Source organism: Alligator mississippiensis, chromosome 11 (assembly GCF_030867095.1).
Source record: "Alligator mississippiensis isolate rAllMis1 chromosome 11, rAllMis1, whole genome shotgun sequence".
In the NCBI taxonomy this organism is placed as follows: domain Eukaryota; kingdom Metazoa; phylum Chordata; order Crocodylia; family Alligatoridae; genus Alligator; species Alligator mississippiensis.
In genome coordinates, this window is record NC_081834.1 from 13816530 (window position 1) to 13835386 (window position 18857).

Genomic DNA, 18857 nt, shown 5'->3' on the forward strand with positions numbered 1-18857 from the left:
CTCGGCTCAATAATCAGCTGGTGAGGGGAGAATCTGACATGACATTCTCAAAGAGGAGCAGGAAAAAAGCCAAAAGAGCGTGCATCGTGTCTGAGCTGGAATGGGAGCATGGAGCAGGGTACATGGCTGTGAATTCCTGTGTCTTGTTCTCCTCCAACTGGCTATGAAATAACCACAGGGAGCACAAAGTACATAGGTATCATGTTTCAGGGGAGCAAAGGCAAGCTAGAGAACCAACAAACCCGAGTTCTAGTCCTGGCTGTCACTAAACTTGCATGACCTTCAATAAGACCGCATCCCTTCTCCTTTTTCCCCCTCTGTAAAATGTAATTGAGGATCTTTACCAACCTCCCGAGGGGCTGTATGGAGTGATTCATGTTTCTAGACAGCTGCAAAGACGTTAACTGCTGACTCCTTTCTGATAAACCCTGTGCAAAGCATTCCCAAGTCGCCCGCATGTCCTGCTCTACCCTGCTCACTCACCAAGACTCAGTCCACTGCTGAGCTGTGCCCAAGTGCCTGGGTTAGTGAGCCTTATCCTCGATCTCATGCCCGCCATGGTACTGATCTAGAAAGCGCCCTCTCACTGTGAACTCTGAGGACCACATTCAAAACACCTACGTTCCAAAGAACCATTTCAAATGACATTGTGGGAGCAAATACCAAACCCATCAGGCCTCTAAATACATTACACACCTCTATTTTGGACTCCAATGCTATCTGTGTATGCTCTGAAGTGATTCAGATGAAGATCTGAGGTGCTTCACCATGGCACCCAATTCCTGCCTCTGCTCTCCTGTGATTGAAAATGTTTCTGGAGGCATTGAAGCCCCAGAAAGATAGACAGAACATCCCCTCCCAGCCCATCTCCAACACTTATCATCAGCATTTAATTCAGATCAAAATTGGGGGTGTTACTGAATAGCTGAGTAGTTAAAACACCTGACTGGGAAGCCCCAAATCCACCTCCCTGCCCCCTAAAGATATCTGAACCCACATTTCCTAGGCAAGGGCTCTTACCGCCAGACTACTGTACAGGCTAGGTGAGAAGACTATTTTCCCCAAGTCTTGAAGCTGAGCCACTGGACTGCCAAGAATGCAAAAGTCAGAGGTTTACAAGGACAGCAAGTGAGAGGGGGCATGGCTTTGCAGCCTAGTGCTTATGGCACTCTTCTGGGACAGGAAGACTTAGGAACAGAAACTAAACTGTGAACTGCCCAATATACAGCTTGAAAGTTATGCTGAGACATCCTCGTCCTTCTTTCTCAATCTGAGCAGCTTCCAGCCTGGAGGCCTGAGACCCCTCTGCAGAATGTGGATTGGAAATCCTCATAAAAGGCTTAGGGGAAGTAAAAAAAGCCCATCTTTGCTCCCTGTCCACAGCTCAGGAAGAAGGGGTGGGAGGAATGAAACCAAACAGCAAGTTCCTCACCCATTTTCTAGCATGAAGGAGCTCTCAGACATGCCTGGGAGCACAAAGCTCCTCCCTTGTTTCTGTTGCATGCGTGGTAGCTGCCAGCTGCCGGACATACCTTGCCCCACACTTGGACCTCCACATCAGTGGCAGTGCAGTGATGTAGAATGACTGATACTTTTAATACAGGGGGACTGTCATTTATTTATTAGCTGGTGACAGGCTCTGCAAGCCAGGATAGATGCATTATAAATCAACTGCATTCTCAGCCATTAAAAATTCATCCAGTTCATAATGTAGAATGCCAGTAATTTCTTTAATAGGGTTGAGTGTGAGGATTTTCTCCACCCCCCACCACCCACCTTGGTTTTACTTTCCTAAAGACCTTGCTTGTCTGAAGATGAGCTGCAGCAGGAAGGGGGCGAGGGAAAGGGAAACAGGGAAGGGAAACTAAGGTTCTTTCAATGTTTTCTTCTATTTCCAAATTTGCTGGGCATACAGAACATGAATATTTAGCTACTGTCTCTGTCACTTATACTGAGAGAAGCCGCACAGGTTTGCTGATTCGGAACATAAAAGCTGGTGGGTTCTTTTGTTTCCTGAAAATCCTTTTACCTTGGCAGCAGAACAGGAAGGATAGGCAAGCTGTGTGACTAGGATGAGGAAAGCCCTACAGCTCCTCTGGAATGACAGCAGCACCAAGAACCTACCCAAAACACTGGAAACCAATATATCTGTGCAATATTAACTCGGGCCGCGTGAAATTTCGCCGGCTGTTTCATTTCGACTCATTTTGAGCTCAAAACAGTGAAATCGAAATGAAATGAAGGGCAGTCGAAACGTTTCGAAACTTTCGAAATGTTCTGAGTTTTGAAGCTGAAGCTGGGCTTGCCTGCAGGGAAACAGAAAGTAAGGAGAGGGAGGCAAAAAGGGGGGAAGGACTGGTCACATACTGACTGTGTAGCTGGCCAGAGACTGCCATCCTTCCCTGAGGTCCCTTCCAATCCCAGTGCTCTTGGGAAGGGATGGAAAAAAAGCATAAAATGCAGCACTGTTTGAACTGGCCTGCTTTCTGTCACCCATGTCACAAGTTTTGCTTGTCAGCAGCATGAGATGCAGTTTCCCAGAAACCCCTGCACTGCTCTCCTTGAAACTTGGCAGGCTTCATGGCCTCAGAAGGGGCTACCATGCCTGCAGGTTTCATCCAAATCAGGCAAGAACTGACAAACTTATAGGTGGTTTTGTGGTTCCCCATGATAGCCTATGGGCGAAACGTCGAAACAGTGTCGAAACAACGAAACAATTGTGACGAAACGAAACGAAACACTGTTCCGTCGAAACGGAAGTCAAAACGAAATGCTGCTGTTTTGCACAGCCCTAATATTAACCTGTGGAACTCACTGCTGCAGGAGGTAGAGGCCAACAGTTCAACAAGATTCCAAAAAAATTTAAAAGGATTAGACATAAAACATATGCAAATACATTAATAGACCTCTGGGTGCTACTGAAATGCAAAGCATAATGAATCAGTTTTCATAATAACCCAGAATTAACAAGCATTTTCAACCTTCTTGGCACTAAGTGGCTCCCTAGTTGAAATCAGGACCACCCCTCTACCCCCTGTAACACAAGAAGATATTTGGGGAGATCATCCCTTGGCCTCAGCCTCGGTCTCTGCTTGGGTTTCAGTTCTGTCATGTTCTGATGTGCCATTTTGGAGAGTAAATGCTGTTAACCAAAAGGAAGGAGGGAGGTTGTATTCCAAAAGCAACACTGGAAATAGAAAGTACTGCTGTAATTACTACTGACTCAATACCATGGTATCACTTCTAGCGTGCAAGGCCACATGGCTTTTGGGAATGGGTGATGACACTAATGATGCTCCTGCTATGTTTGGAAGCATATTTTTCTAAGATGCAGCTGGACTCCTTATTAACAACTGCCTTCCTGAGGAGGTTTAATTCAACTGGACAATCAGTGGAGATAAAGAGCACGTGCTTCGAACAAGTTAATCTGTTCAAGATGACTTTGCTCACACAAAACTCTCCAATAGGATGCAATATCTCTGCATTTCCCCCTGAAAAACAAATCCTCATTGACTGATTACACTCAGAGGACATGACATTGTTTCCTAAGGACTTTTACAATCTGTCTGCTGGCTCTTACCAAATAAGCCTTTCAAGGGAATCACGACATACCGCAGCCATGTTGGAGAAATGATCTTTATGGATATATCGGGAAGTCAAGAGCAGCTCAAAATACTTTAGATTTGTAAGCCAGACCAAAATCAATCAAATCACAATAAATAATTAACTTAGAGATAGAAAGTTCAGCTACACACACACACACACACACACACCCCTCTATTTTTAAAACTACCCAAAGCATAGTTCACACAATCAATGAATTGTTAGATCATTCTGGTTTCTTCTTCATTGCTACAGACACCAGGACTTTTTGAGTTAACAGTATTTTCAGAACAAATTGAGAATTACTTTACATTACATTATTTCAGTCAAGTAGGCAGAAGCCCTGGGCAAGGGAAGCAAATGGACGATGAACAGCGTTATGTATTTCTGTGGCAGAGGTGTTGTCTCAGCCCCAATCAGTGCGTGGGATTGAGAGAAATCAGGTGTATATTGAAAATACCAACACATAAGCAACCAGATAATTACACAAAGGATCTATGGCCTGGTACTATCTCTCCTCCCTCCTCCATCCACAACCTGCCCCATTCTTTCTTTCTTGCCCCCATCGCTCCCAGTGTATCTCATGGCTTGTGACTTGCCAGAACTGAAAACCATGTCTCAGCTGCCAACCGATGAAAACCTTTTCACCTACCAGAAATTACAGACACACGCATTTTTGAGAACTTAGGACAATACATGAAAGCGATGCTGTCCAGACTGTGTGTCAGCATATTTATTGCTGTTGCTGGGCTCGGGTCAAAGGGTGGCAGAAATGACAGCGTGCTCAGCAGAAGCTGGAGTTCACAGATGCAGTTATTTGTGAGACAGAGGTGTTTAATAAGCAGGCGTGAATGTACGTGTGAGAATACGTGCCTGGATGAGTGAGCGAGTGCCTCTAACTAATTCAGCTCTGCTTTTACACCACGCCTCACTCTGTGGTAGGAGTGAACGTGTGTTTTAAGTATATAGGGGTACGGATGAATGTGTATGTGTGTATGCAAGTGGGTGAATAAATACATATCCACAGAGGCGGCAGATGGGGATGTGTGAAGGTAGGTATAAACAAATGCACAGGAGCATCCCTGTGTGCAAGCGCACACTCACATGAGCAAACCCAAAGGGACATATGCTCCAACTGCAGTTAAGTGTTTGTCAGATGGTGTCACTGGCCCAATTTGGTGGTGTTTGCTCCCATGCTGCTGAGTGGATGGGGTTCAAAAGAACCCTTTTTGGACGTGCAGACAGGGCTTCTAGCTTGTGATAAACCACCGGTGCTAAGAGCCTCTTTGGTCCAGTAGCAAATAGGCTGAGCACCTTTTCTTGCTTTGCTTGTTAGAGCGTCTGTCAGTTGACACATCTTTGGCTCCCTTTCTGAAACCACCTCGGGCAAGCTAACCCTAGCTGTCACCTCCACACGCACCAGGATTAAAGGTTCTCTGGAGTGCTTTGGGGGCCAGAGGGGAAGGTGGATGTGTGTTTACAGGAAGACCTTGCCAACCGTTTGATGTCTGTATGCAGTCTCTCCTTTTCAATAGCGCTGTCTCCCTGCTTGGCAGGTCACTGTCTGCTGCACAGAACAAGATTCAGGGGTGATTTAACAGTTTGTTTTCTAATGCAACTGGAATCGCTGCACCCAGGAGGGAGGCTTCCTGCTAGAGCATCACCCACTGCAGCTGTGCTGTCAGCTTCAGTCCCTCCTGCACAGACTGGGTTCTGCTTAACGGCCTTTGATCTGGATGGTTGCTACAAACATCTTCAATAAACACCCATTAAAGCAACAGAGATAGGGATCTAACTCCCTCACAGCTGCGGGAGGTAATTTGCTTGTATGCAAATAAAAACGGCGTGCATGTCGCATCTACAGCGGGACAGGATTGTCCCAACAAGCTCTGATGCGCTTGTTATAGCAACTCCTTCCAAAGCCAGCAGGGTTCAGGCAGAGGAAGCCAGGATGGGAGCTTTTCTCCTTAGCTGTTTGGCTTCTCCTAAATGGGCCCAAACAGAAAACACCTGCCATGCTGGCTAGTGGACCAGATACATGGGTACATATTGCCATGTACTTGCCAGGCTGCCAGACATTCCTCTGCTGCCTGATACACTGATGGTTCCAGTAGCCAGCGGTAAAAGGGCCGAGGACCAACTCTTAGTGGAGTTATCCTGAGGGTTAAACTGCAGCTCAGCATGCACTGTGGGTGAACCTGAGAAGTCACCAACTCTCCTCCCAAAGCTAAGGTTCAACTTGCCAGCTATTCCTTTATAATCATTTGTTCTCCATGTCAAGCTCTCAGCATAGGCAGTGAAGGGAGTAGCAGCCCAGAGAGCATCACTGAGAGAAACCAGCGGAGAAATCGTCACACTAGGCGAGCGGGATAGGCATCTCGGCCCATATCTAGACCCACCTCTCTCTGCCTTGGTATCACCACCATGCCACGAGCATGCATGCACACCCATGTACTTTCAAGGGCTCTGCACAGCTCCCCCAAACAGCTGTGCTCTTAGAGAGCAAAAAGCACTCTGGGAAGCCACCAGCTGTTGAATGGATGGCAATAACCAGCTGAAGACACAGGGGCATATACACGTCTCAAGCTTCCTGCCAGGTTATGCCAGAATCCCCACTCTTCTTTGCGGAGGATGAGTAGCTGTGCTGGCAGAAAGGGTCACTGGGTATGAATGCCCTCAAAATCCCACTGGCAAAACTTAGCAATGAAGACTAGGCTTCAGTGGCCAAACAGACCTTTCCTTGCAGTTGTCAGGAAGAGGAAGGGGCCCAAAAGGGCAGTGGGAGCCAGGTGTTTTCCTGATGTGGCCCTCTGCACAGCTTAAATCATCTTCTGGGAGAGAAGACAGTCCTCTCTGCTGACTCCCTGCTCACATGTTACTTGGAGAACCTACTGTAGCATCTACTCTGAAAATAGATGGTTATTACCTGTGGGATTCAAACTACCCACTCTGTTCACAAGCGTCCAGCATTAGCTCCTGGTACTCTGAGAGGTTTCCAGCAAAACCCTGTTGAGGAACTACAGTTGAAGGGGTGGGGAGCAGGATGCGCATTTGGGATCACTACAATTATCCACCTGCTAAAAGGTGACTACTAGGATTTTTTTCATCAGACCAAGCAAGAAATCCACAATAGCCAACTTAAGCATAGAGACACAAGATACTTCTTAGACCTTGTTCACCTACCCCTCCCCCCTACCACTTCAGAGCCAGCACAATTTTTCCTTATATTGTGTTTCAGTGCTGAATATCTAAATATCTCTAGGGATACGTTTCCTTCATTTCCCCGAGGTCCCATATGACCACTGCCTACTGTCAAATCTGACAATTTGGGCTAGGAACTGGCTGCTGGGGCCAGGACAGATGGAGGTGTTTTGAGGGTTATGGGTTTGTTTGTTTTTTTTCTGGAAGGGGAAAAGTGACACCTTCCCAGCCAGAAGAAAAGGTGCCTTGGTCACTCCTGCTTTTTGTCAATGAAAAACAGCTAGGAACCTAATGAAACCCTCAAGATGCAGAAATAAATAAAACACGCCACAAGAAAAGAGGCCTGGTATGATCACAGACATCTTGCTGCTTCCTATCATTCAGCATAATGATATCATTCTACTAGATTGTCAATCAATTCATTTTCTCCAAGGCTCCAACCTCACCTTGACCCTGTGTAAGCCATACCCAGGGTTGCAGAAGATGGAAATATTAAACTGGACATCACCAGCATGTTGAGAATACATCCACCCATGCTCCCCACCCCTCCATATCACCCACAAACACATTTGCTATGCGGGGTGACGGTGCAACATGCTGATGCACCCCAGAAGAAGGAACCTCAGTGTACATGGGTCATTTAGCACTGCCCTCCTGTGAGAATAGAAGGGGAATGGGTCTCTGTTTTTTTTAATGCTCTGGGAGAAGGGATAGGGGGTATTTGTGTGGAAGACTGAAGAACTTTCAAGGGATTTCAAGACTAAGGCTGCTTACCTTTCCATTTACTTACTATGGTCACTTATCAAGAGTTTAACGGGACACTCTTGTCCAGCCTGGCTCAAGATTCACATTTTGTGGGAGGGAAAAAAATATACAAAATCCTTGCAGAAATGTTTCCTCTTTTTTTTTTTTTTTTTTTTTAGTATCAGATTTATTTTTACAAAACTATGTAAAAATTTCAAGTTGAAACATTTACCACCTAACTTTTGCATCTTGCAGAACATGGAAACATCCCTGGGTGAAAGCAGAAATTAAATAGTGTTTATTTAAAAAAACTAGAGACACAAAATAGTTAAAAAAACCAAAACAGTTTTCTTATCACTACCAATACTTTTTGTCAATGTCCACTGTCTAAAATTAATCAAAAGCAGCTGATGAACAAACAAACAGATTTCCTATGGTCCTAATAAGTATGATTTCTGAAAGGACCATCCATGCTGTCCCTCTTAAAAGACAGTGATGTGTATAAAAGGCTGCTGATGGTGCCTTTATTGTGTGATTTGTCTTGGTTTTTTTGAAGTACTTCTTTTTAGCAGATTACCATGTATTTACAGTTAGCATAATTATATCTAATTACTTAATTAGCATGAATATGTGTAATTACTAACTTTGAATATGTAATTATGTCAGGGCAGCCTGTAATAAATGAGGTCATAAAAAAGCCCTCATTAGAACTCTATGGAAGGACGTCTGCTCTGCCCATGTGGCAACCGCATCACGGTGCTAAGGCTGTACCAGTCCTAACAGTGGAAAATAAGCCAAGTGCCAGTCATTGCCAGTCAGAAGTAGCAGAAGCAAACAACAAGGCAGTCATCAAATGTCTCCAGTGCCATTGTTTTTACTGCGGAAGAAGCCTCCCATTCAGAGTTAGCAAACTCCCCCAAACTAACCATTGCTTCACATACATTCTCTTGATGGAGTTTCAACAAAAATTAAATCCTTTCAAGGACACTATTTCTCATGTTGAAACTCCCTCTTTTTACTGCTACTCTGGAAGAGTTTCAAAACAAGCAAAATTTCTCTAGAGAAACCTTTCCCAAGGTATTTGTTCTGGCTAAACAGGTACGACTGCAGAATTTGCTATAGTATTTGTACAGAGCCTAAAGATCAAGAAGTTCCCTTAATACCTGCAGGGTCCACTTGGTTATTTATGACTACGCAAAGCAAGGTGAGCCTCAAAAGCTTTCCATACAACATCTCAAATTTTTGATCTTAGAAATCTGCCGCTCCTCCTAATTGTCCGTTTTGCATCATCAGGAATCCTAAATGTAGATGGCAAAACAGATCCCACCGAATCCAATGAGAATGGGCAAATGGGAGGTAGCATGGAAAACCTCCATTGTTATCAACGAGTGCATCTATTCCTGGTCAAAATAGTGACATCCGACCTCTCCCATCAACACAACTGCAACCATGTAAAATTTGTCCCGGGCAAACATCCATTGCTTTGTATTGATTGTGTGGTTAATTGTTGTAGCAAAATGCCATTTCCTGCCCACAAGAACTGATAGTGCTTTTCAGGAAACGTTTGAGGGTAGCATGAGTCATGTTTTACTTTGTGACAAGCGTTGCTCATGGGATGGATCCATCTGATCCACTGCTGAGTTCTTTTCTTTCTTCCATCTGATGAGTTCTTTTCTTTATAGTGCCCTGGCCCAAACCGAGTTAGACCCACGTCTTGTCTGAAGTGTATTATTACCAGATGGTAATGGAGCAGAGATTCATCAGAACCTGCCACTCTTCCTGTGCCCTGAACATTCAGTAAAAAAGATGCATCCACCCAATCCCACTTCAACAACTGGGGGTGGAGGTGTGGGGGAGAAGGGCTTTATTGCAATCGAATCTGGGATCAATATGCCCAGGCTACACCCAATCTAAGACCTGACCCCTGGTTAAATCTTCTGTCTTGGCATGAAAATCACTTAAGTAAAACTTTGGTTTATCTGAACAAGTCATTCCAAACCCTAGTGCAACCACAGCAATGTGCACTTGAAGCTTGCAGGATTAGGGGGGCCAGAAAGGAGGGAAGGGGCAGAGTAAGAAGTCCAGAAGAGTCAGCCCTTCACAGTGTGGGGACGGGGCGATACAGCCCCTTCTACCAATGAACAGAAGAGTGATTAAGACCCACACGCATCCCTTCTGTTCCCTTCATTCTGGGAAGAGCGGCCAGGAAATGAAAAAGAAAACCCCCTGAAGCCAGGGCTCCCAGAAAGTCATAGGTGAGAGCGCCAGGTCCCACATCCTTCATCCTATTAGCAGGGAAAGGACAGTGTATCCATAGTCAGTAACAAATGTCTCTGTCTCCTTGCAGACAGCATTAACTAATGGGCCTGCTAGAGGAGAACCCACAGGACAGCATTGTACAGCAGCGGCGAGAGGGGCCACAGCTCAGCAGGCAGCGAGCTGTTTTCCATATTTCATCTGCAATTCCATTATGCAGAACTAAGTGGCTGGGAATAAACATCCGTCATTCCCGTGTGATAAGCGATGTTTGTTAGTATAGAGGGTGACAGAAATCTATATCACGCCAATGTACTATTAATACTACATTAAGCATATAGAGTTCTTTCTCCTCATTGTAGTTCGGTAATGGGTATCGGCATGTCCTCAGCCCAGGCGCCACCCAGCAGTATGGCCAGCCAACTGGTGATGCTGATGGGGTAAGAAGAAAGTAAAGCTAAAGAGGAGGAGAAGCCACGTGAATGCAAGCATGGTGCATTAGCAAAACCAGTATGCACAGGACAGAAGCTGGGCTGCAGAGTTTACTTGGAGCTAATGTCTTTGCTAATGACAGACTGCACAGACTTGCTCCCAGGCCATGGATTTAATGGATGGGACAGATCAAAAGGAAAGTGCCTACTCGCCACTGACATGCCCAAGCACTAAACCAATGCTCTTCCTAAATAGACTCTGCCGGGTACCAGTGGACTTCTGTATCTCTCCTCCTGTTCATCTCTCCTTCTGTGGTAGAGGTGGAAAAATACAGTTGTGTCCAAGTTTTTGAGAGGAGAAACAAGCTCTGTAAACTGTTAAGGGAATGAGAACAGCAAAACCATCCCAGGCCAGACCCAGCAGACCAAATTCAGGTTGGTTAGAGCCATGTGGGGAAAATACAAAACAAAAGGGAATCTACAACAGGGCTCCAAAAAGTCTGGCGATTTCAAAGGTGAAGTGCAAAAATATCCAGGGATTTATCCCTCCTTCACAGGCAACAGAGCCACAGAAGTGACCGAGAGGTTTGCTGGGGAAGATCTGAAAGATTGGGTCTTAAAATATAAAGAAACACCAAAAAACCACCCTGTCTTTGGGTCTCCTAGCATTCACAGAATTAGGGACAGGTAATTCCAAACGCTTCTGGAAAATCATTAAAGAGCTTTTAGCCTGCCAAGACTTGACCATGGTTAGCACCTGAAGACACATGTAAAGAATGAAGTCCTGTCTTCCACACTACTGGCTCTAGGCTGAGTCTTGGCAGGCAAGTCTAGAAGCAAGTGATTTTCCATGAGCACGTGGATTTACAACGCTAAACTTTCCCCGTGTGGCCTGTTCCATAGGAGAAACGGATACAGATTACAGCCCTATGTGGCATTGCTGCATGCTGAACTTTTCAGGTTTTAATTGTACTGAATCCGTGAAACATTTTCACCAAATCCTGCTGTGATCTACTTCGCCTGCCACCCTGCTAAAATTTGACGAGACTCAGAGGGCATAACTCGGAGAAAAAACATGATCCTTTGAGCTGCTACCACCCCTACTCGAATGCTGCTTACAAAACCACATGGTCACTATATACAACAGAGAGACAAGAGAAAGAGAGAAAACAAGCCACCAGTCTGTAAATCGCTTCGAGTTGAGGTGCTTTAAGAAACAGAGAACACACAAATACGGCACAGAAATACCACGCTACTTCCAGGTTCCTTGGCTCCTTCTATCTAATCAAAACCCCCTCCCCCTCTCTAGACAAACAGACCACAATACATACAATAAAAGAAAAAAAATCAAAGAGAAAGTCAGGCACAGTAATTGGATACACCCCATTGCTCTGGTGATTGAAGCGCAATGATCAGCAGCTTTGGATTGGAGGCCCAGCTCCTGATTTTCCTCTATGAGCTCCTGTGAGGGTAAGCAATCGGGCTAGTCAGAGAGACCTCTCTGCATGAGAGGAAGGGCACTGCTCACCTTCACCTGACTGTAAGAGAAGTGGCCATAAAGAATCAACCTCCTGCCTAACGCTCCATGCTGGGTGCATTTCTGTAGGCTCGGCTGCGTGCTGCCAACAAGCGCCTCAAAGTCCAGATGTGGAGTCAGATTTCCTCGGCTTATGCATCAAGGTCTGGAAATCTGACAGGAGGCGAGTCTCCAGAAACATATTTCCCACCTTTAACCAGCCAGAAAGGGAGCGACAATAACTTTTCTTGCAACCTTTTGTCACATCCAGTCCTAGCTGGAACGAAGACATGCAGAAAAGATGAAAAATAATGGGAGAGGAGATGATCTGAACCTTCCACGTGGTACAGTTTGTTTCTGGAGATTAGAAAAGGCTGAAGAAGCAGAGACAGGATAGTACCTCCTCCACTGACTGAGCAAGGACTCCACGCTTGGGGCAGGAGTGACCCCGGGAGCAGCCATGGAAAGTGGTGACCCATATTCCCAAGGAAAAATCCTTTTAATAGCTCTGATTTTATTAGTAGTATATGAGGGCTCCTGCTCAGTGGGGAAGGAACTTCAGGAGCGGGTGAGGGTGATATTGGTTACTTGAATAGACTGAGTTCACGGTGTACATAGGCATGGGGAGATTTTGTGCTATTCGACAGCCCCTGTATATAAGTAATAGAGATCTGGATCTGTTGCCCTCTTTCTCCAGAAGTTGTCCATGCATCTGCCCTGTCTGTGAAGCCTTCTGCCTCTGCCCTTTGGACAGCTGGAGGTCTAAGGAGGCAGCCCTGGCTACAAGGTGAGAAAGTCTCTTGAGGTCAGAAGGGGACCCAGGGAGGCAGCTGGTCTCTCTAATGCCTCGTGCTCCCAAGTTGCTCTTGCTACTGCCCTAGTAGAGTGGCCAGTGCAGACATCTGTAGACACCATTCTCAGGTGCTGCTGCCTCATGTGGGGAAGGTGATTGGTGGGTGGTGACAGGAGGGTGAAGGTGGGGTGGAGGGTGAGGGTGGGAAGTCTCCTATATGTATGCTGTGATGCTTGAGACCTGAGATTCAGTTTGGTTTCTGAACCATACAAGACCCATTCTCCTCTCCAACCACATTCTTCCTCCTCTTTAACTCCCTCCTTGTCTTTCCTCCTTCCCCGACTCTTTCCCCACCCTCATTCTCATCGCCCCATCGCCACAAGGATCCGACTGGATCAGGCACTTACATGTATCTGGTTTGTGGCAGTTGTGGCCTTGTCGGAAGTACTGGGGGTTCTCAATGACAGGAATACGGGTCATGCCGATCACCACCGTGTCTGGGCCAGCGTCCAATGATGACGGCGTGGTGATGCCATGGTTGATATGATGGAGAGGGCTGGCGGAGTCCTCCTCACCGCTGATCACTGCCACTGGACCTAAAAGCATCACACAAAAAATCATCAGGTATAACAATGGAGAAATGAGAGACTTGGATCCCCCTATTAATTGCAATTCATGGTTCATTGGGGTTAGCTCCATCAACTGGGAAAACATTATGTCCAACTTCCTGCATAGGGTTAATTATGCAGGGAAGCTCTCTGATCCTGAGTGATCTGTTCTCCCAGATAACACATGAAGTGGAGGGATGCATCAAGTTCAGAGGCACCAGTCTGATAATCTTCAAGACTAATGCCCTCTGCTTCCAGAACAGCTACAGTACAGACCCCAGCCCTGCTCTTGGGGGTAATATGAGATAGTCTAGTTCCTGGTCAAATACTACAATGTTGGCCTGGTGCTTCCTACGTTTCTAATTTATGCTCAGACCATCTCTCCCACTTGCTTAATCTCTCAACTCCACCCTCTTCTGGTCCAACCACACCTGCACTGACATAAACCTGATGGCTCCCCAAGGCCAGTCGTGGAGGCCTTAGGCAAGCTCTGGAAGGAGGCAGAAGCAAGGTCTGCACTGAGCTGTGTCAAGCCCAGGCGATTCCCTCCTGAGCTCTAATTTGCCTGTTTTCTTCTCAAGTACTTCGAATTCCCATTCCCCAACTTGTTGCTCACTCACAGGGATGTTTTATCGATCCCACCATCCAGACGCAGGGAAAGGTGGCAGGCCTAATGGAGAGGCCCAAGTCCTCTTGCCACACTGTCCCTCTAAGCAAGTGCTGACCCTTGTTGCTCAGCGTGAACTGAAGTGGCGTGCGACCTGTTGCCAGTCTACTTAGATGACAATTCTATGAAAAACACCCCTTCTCTTCTCCCAAGATATCCAAATACCCAGCTCCACAGCCACCTCTAACATCCCAAACCTCTATACCCTCTCTCCTTGTAATTCCCACATCCCAAACACCCACACATACATCCCTGCCCTCTTGCAAAGACTACCCACTAAACCCCATGTGTTCACACCCCTGCAACCACGCATAACATGCACATACAGATGAGAACAAGATGTCCAACTCCACACAGACACGTGCCATTTCCCAGATGCACACTGATGCCCTGAAGCTGACGTTGAAGCCAAGTCCTGCTTCTCAAACCACCAGTATTTTACGAGCCTCAGTTATACTCTGATTTTAGGGGGCTATGTTTTACAATTTTCAATGAGGGAATGTCCTCAAGGCCAGACACCTTATGAAACTTCAGGGTTCATTATGAATGTATTTCCCCCTATTAATCCCACCGGCATGACCCTCCACCCTACAACCCCATCCATAGGCCTAGAAGCCCAAGCTCTGGCTACCTCTCCTGTACGAATGGGGGACCCTGAAGAGCTTAGGAAAGACAGCATTTCATTGCAAGCCTCTGCGAGGATGCACTCCTCAGATCCCTAATCAAACACACAGCAATTTATTCAGACACTGAGGGAAGAAAAATCCCAGCCAGCTGGAGACACTTCTCTTTTCTTTTCTGGAAGCTGCCAGAGGCTAACAGTAGGTCAACCCAAGATGAGCAGAGCTGCTGCATTCAGGCTTTAAACCCATTCAAGTTATCCTGCCTTTTACCTGCGCCACGTAGAAAATGTCTCTCTCCTGTCACTAATCTATTTCTAATTGCACAATTACTTTATTATGTGGTGCTAGTAACAAAGAAGAGAGTCTTCAAGTCATTTTACTCTCCTGGAGCTTCTGAGCGGATCCAGAGAATACGGGCTCCGCTCAGACATTCTGACTGCATTAATCTATTCTAAAGCTCGCTCATTTTGCAGACTTCAAGTATTGTTTGTTCTTTCGAGCAGGACATAATAAAATTATTGTGTAATTAACGGATTCCTGGCAGCTGTGACAGGTGTTTTAGTCGCAAGGAAAAGTCTCTCCCTTTATTGTGAGTCTCTTTTGGCAGGTTCGTGCCGTTTTTTTTTTTCTTTTTTTTGTAGTTATTTTCAGAACCCAGATAATTCTCAGCTCCTGTGACATTAGAGGAAACAGAAGAATTCAGCTTCTGCGCTGCATGCTTCTGTTGGGAGTATAACTGAACATAAGCAGCAATCAGGTGTTTTCTGTTTGCATCGAAACTAAAAGGCATTCAAAGGACAAACAAAAAGTGCGCAACTATGAGCGTCTGCGTGTGGGCGTGCATGTATGTGCACACTTGTTGTGGACCTGTGCACAAATGGCAGGTGACAGCATGCAGCAGGAAGGGTGCACTCTGGGGGTAACCTTCCCACTGAATGCTGAGAAGTCAGACACGAAGCAAAGAGGCTGGCAAGCACTGCAGGCACTAGCAATGGGTGAGATCCACAGATTTCCATGACCTCAAAACTGTCCTCTGGAGATCTGTTGCTTCTATTTAAATGTCTCTACCCCTAGGGCTTCAACCACTCCCCTTACAAGATGGATACCCTGCTGATCAACCTGGTTGGTCATAGATGTTTCCTTAGAATTTGTCTATATTCCCCTTATCTTCAAGACAGAAAAGAACTGGAAGAGGACTCCCAGGCTATCAAGTCCAGACCCCTGCATTGGCTAGCAACCATTTATCCAAGGAATCACTGGTTCAAACTCTCACACACAACTGCAAGGCACAAAAAAGGATATGCTTCGACCCCCCCTGCAACATGCCACAGGTAACAGCAGGGGAGATGAAGACACTGACAATGCCCTGCCACTGCAACAACAGAAGCAATTGGCTAATGTAGATTCAAAGGATCCTAGAAAGAGGACCCTGCTCCCACTCTACAGAAGAAGACAAACCCCCCACAGTCCTTGGAAGTCTTACCAAGAAGAAAAAATCCTTCCTGACTCCAAATCAATATGACCTTGAATGGAAGAGCAAGGCTCACTGAGTTCCCATCCCATTGCTGCTAGCTCCTGAGCTTTGGTTTTTCATCCTATGCACGCCTTCATGGATTCCACACACAACTCACCCCTTCCCCGCCCTGCAAAGCAGGCTGCCACCACCTCTCCCAGCAGCACCACGTACCAGCCCCAGTTCCCCCACCAGTTCTTGCTTCACCCTGTTAAATTGGCCATCGTTTCAGTCAGCCTGAAGAGACAACAACATACGCTATGGGAAGCAACTTCACAGGGCTATGTTTGCATGGATGTTCTCCTGAACCTTTTTGCATCAACTTGGTTCCTCATGTCCTAAAAGAGGGACCTGGTGTGGTTATAGGGACATGGTGGAAGTGAGGAAAAAAGGTGGTTAACAGTCATCATGATAGACCTTATTTAAATGTTGCTATTTTGGTTATACCTATTTTTTTTTAATACAACAATACCAGTAAAGCCCACCTATAATAGATGTTATTATACAAGTCAGAAACTGTGTTGATCAATACAAAGTATTCTGATTTGTCGAGGAAAATACACTATACTAGCAAAAGGACTTTACTACCAACATAACTGCTAGGCCTTTTGGTGACTGAGCCATCATTAAAAGCCTCTTCTCTGCCTGAAGGAGTGTTGCCAGAAAGATGTGAAAGTGCAGACCTCAACTAAAAGACCCTTGAGATGCCTCCTCCATAGCACAGCTTTGATAAGCATTGCTATAAATGTAGGCCTTGCTTTCTGAAATATGCTGAGAAGCTACAACTTCAACAGAGGTCATAGACAGCTGCAGGTGTTACCTGTGTCCCATCAGCCCCTTGGAGAGAAAGAAATGCTACATGCTGAAACCTAGAGAAGCACATGTCGATGGCACCTGGGCTCTGGCTTGTTCAACAGATACAGGGCCTTTGGCCTCTAAGTAACTGACTCCCAATCGATCCCATCTTGGAGGTAATGGGAACATCCCCATCCCTTCTAATGACTCTCCACTAAAATTACTCTCACCCAGGATTTGAACTGATAGCTTCTAAAGACTCACACAAAGGGACAGACTTTCCAGGATGATGTCAGGGAGCCTGAAGAAACACCTGGGGCAGGGAAGAGAAGGATGCAGAATTCAGTTCTAGAGATGGCCCCCAATTCAGTAATGCATAAAATGATCCCTAAATGCCAGCAGTTTGTCTGGTCAGTTAGAAGCATTTGTACAGTGCTTTGGGATCAATTTGAAGAGAGCAGTGGAAATCAAGTGTATCCTCTTACAGACAATAGTGAAATCACATGACATATCTTACAATTAAACGATGCTACCAGTGCATTTTGGTTTATCTCAGTGCAGTGACACAAGTGGATGATCCTGCACTGGTAGAATTTACTTAACCTCAAAAGCTCTGATGCCAAACTCAGAATAAGCATCACCTACAGGAAAAGCAGGAATTACAAAGGATGAATCCACAGGATGGTGCTGATCACAGGCTCCTTGCAGATAATATGCATCAGTCTGCCTCTGAGAACACAACCATCTTTTGTCGAGACCTAACATACACCATACCACGCTTGGTCCCCACATGTCCAATGCCAAGAATACATAATAATGGTCAAAACAGAGATTCATTCTGGAAGCACTTATGAGCCCTGGAATATGCACAGCTGGAGACCAGGAGGCACAGTTATCACACAGCTACCTCCTTCCCCACGCACTCAAAACCAAGACATCATCAGATTAAGCACAAAGCTCACAAGCAAACGTTCAAGTTTTCTCCACCCTTAGGATCTTAGGAAGGTAGGGCTGGAAAGGATCCCCTGAAGTCATCTAATCCAGCCCCCTGGTCAAGGCAAGATCATCCCTGACTGAGCCAACCCAGACAAGTGTCTTCATTTAGTTGTTATTTTATGCTTTTCTAAAATTTCTAGGTCCCTGCCTTGTGCTTAGACATCTGCCAACCAACATATCACTCCATACCAGCCAGTGACACTGGTTCTGGTGTTTTCTTTTGCTCCTAAAACCTCCCATCTCCACCACTGTGTAGCACAGGGCCATGTAGCTTTGATCAAAAATACCTTTCGCTCCATCCAAAGGACTCTCTAGAAGAAGGAGTGACTCTTCTTTCTATCTTTTTCATTCTCTGTTCCCATTCATGCCCTACCACCAAGCACTAGAAAGTCCTGCATCATCTTGCCCCCTTCCCCAACCCTTCTCTTCCCCTTTTCTCATCAATGCTCCTTCCAGTTCTTCCCCAGAATTACTCAGATTCCCCACCCTCTCCTCCTGCTTTGATTCTGCCTTCACATCTGTAAGCCATCCCTCTTTTCAGCTGCAAAGCAGATCCTTCTTCTATCTTCAAGTTCCCCTGAAACTGCCATCCCTGAGAAAATATCCTATCATCTTTTCTTTGTTGCATTCCCCTGTGGCTACCCCTGTTTGTGTGTGTTTGGAAACTCAATGGCACACAGTACACCTCTCTGTCTATATCTGTAAAGTGCCTGGTAAATTTACACTGTTATATAGGCAATTTGTTATAAAAATAAAGTAAATAATAAATAGCTAAAGGCACCCCTATTTTCATGACCACATCCTAATGGTCAATCATTTAAGGCAGTGAAGAGGTATATTTTTTGGCAAGACATACACATAGGCAGATAGCAGGCCTTACACATAACCACAGATTAAAGACGATAAGATAATGGTCACTTCATGAACATCCATAACAATGAACTCTCCAAGCAGACAGGTGCAGAGAATCAAAAACACCCTCTTGTTAGAGAGAATAACCTCTACTGAGCATCCTCAGCAGGTCAGTCAGGTTTTTTAATAGGCCTGCTCATGATTGGAGCTCGCCCAAGCTATAATATTTTTACTGGCAGTCAAATGGCCTTCAGAAAAT

The 18857-nt window shown here is 45.7% G+C and overlaps 1 protein-coding gene across 5 annotated transcripts in view; it reads right to left on the reverse strand.

Moving 5' to 3' along the window:
• Nucleotides 1–18857, reverse strand: part of NTRK3 (neurotrophic receptor tyrosine kinase 3) — a 314023-nt gene that overhangs the window by 124664 nt on the left and 170502 nt on the right. For all 5 annotated transcript variants that reach the window (XM_019477848.2, XM_006263817.4, XM_006263816.4 and 2 more), the window contains one exon: nt 12952–13140. In XM_019477848.2, the coding sequence (XP_019333393.1) occupies nt 12952–13140 (189 nt within the window). The remainder of the gene's footprint in view (nt 1–12951; nt 13141–18857) is intronic.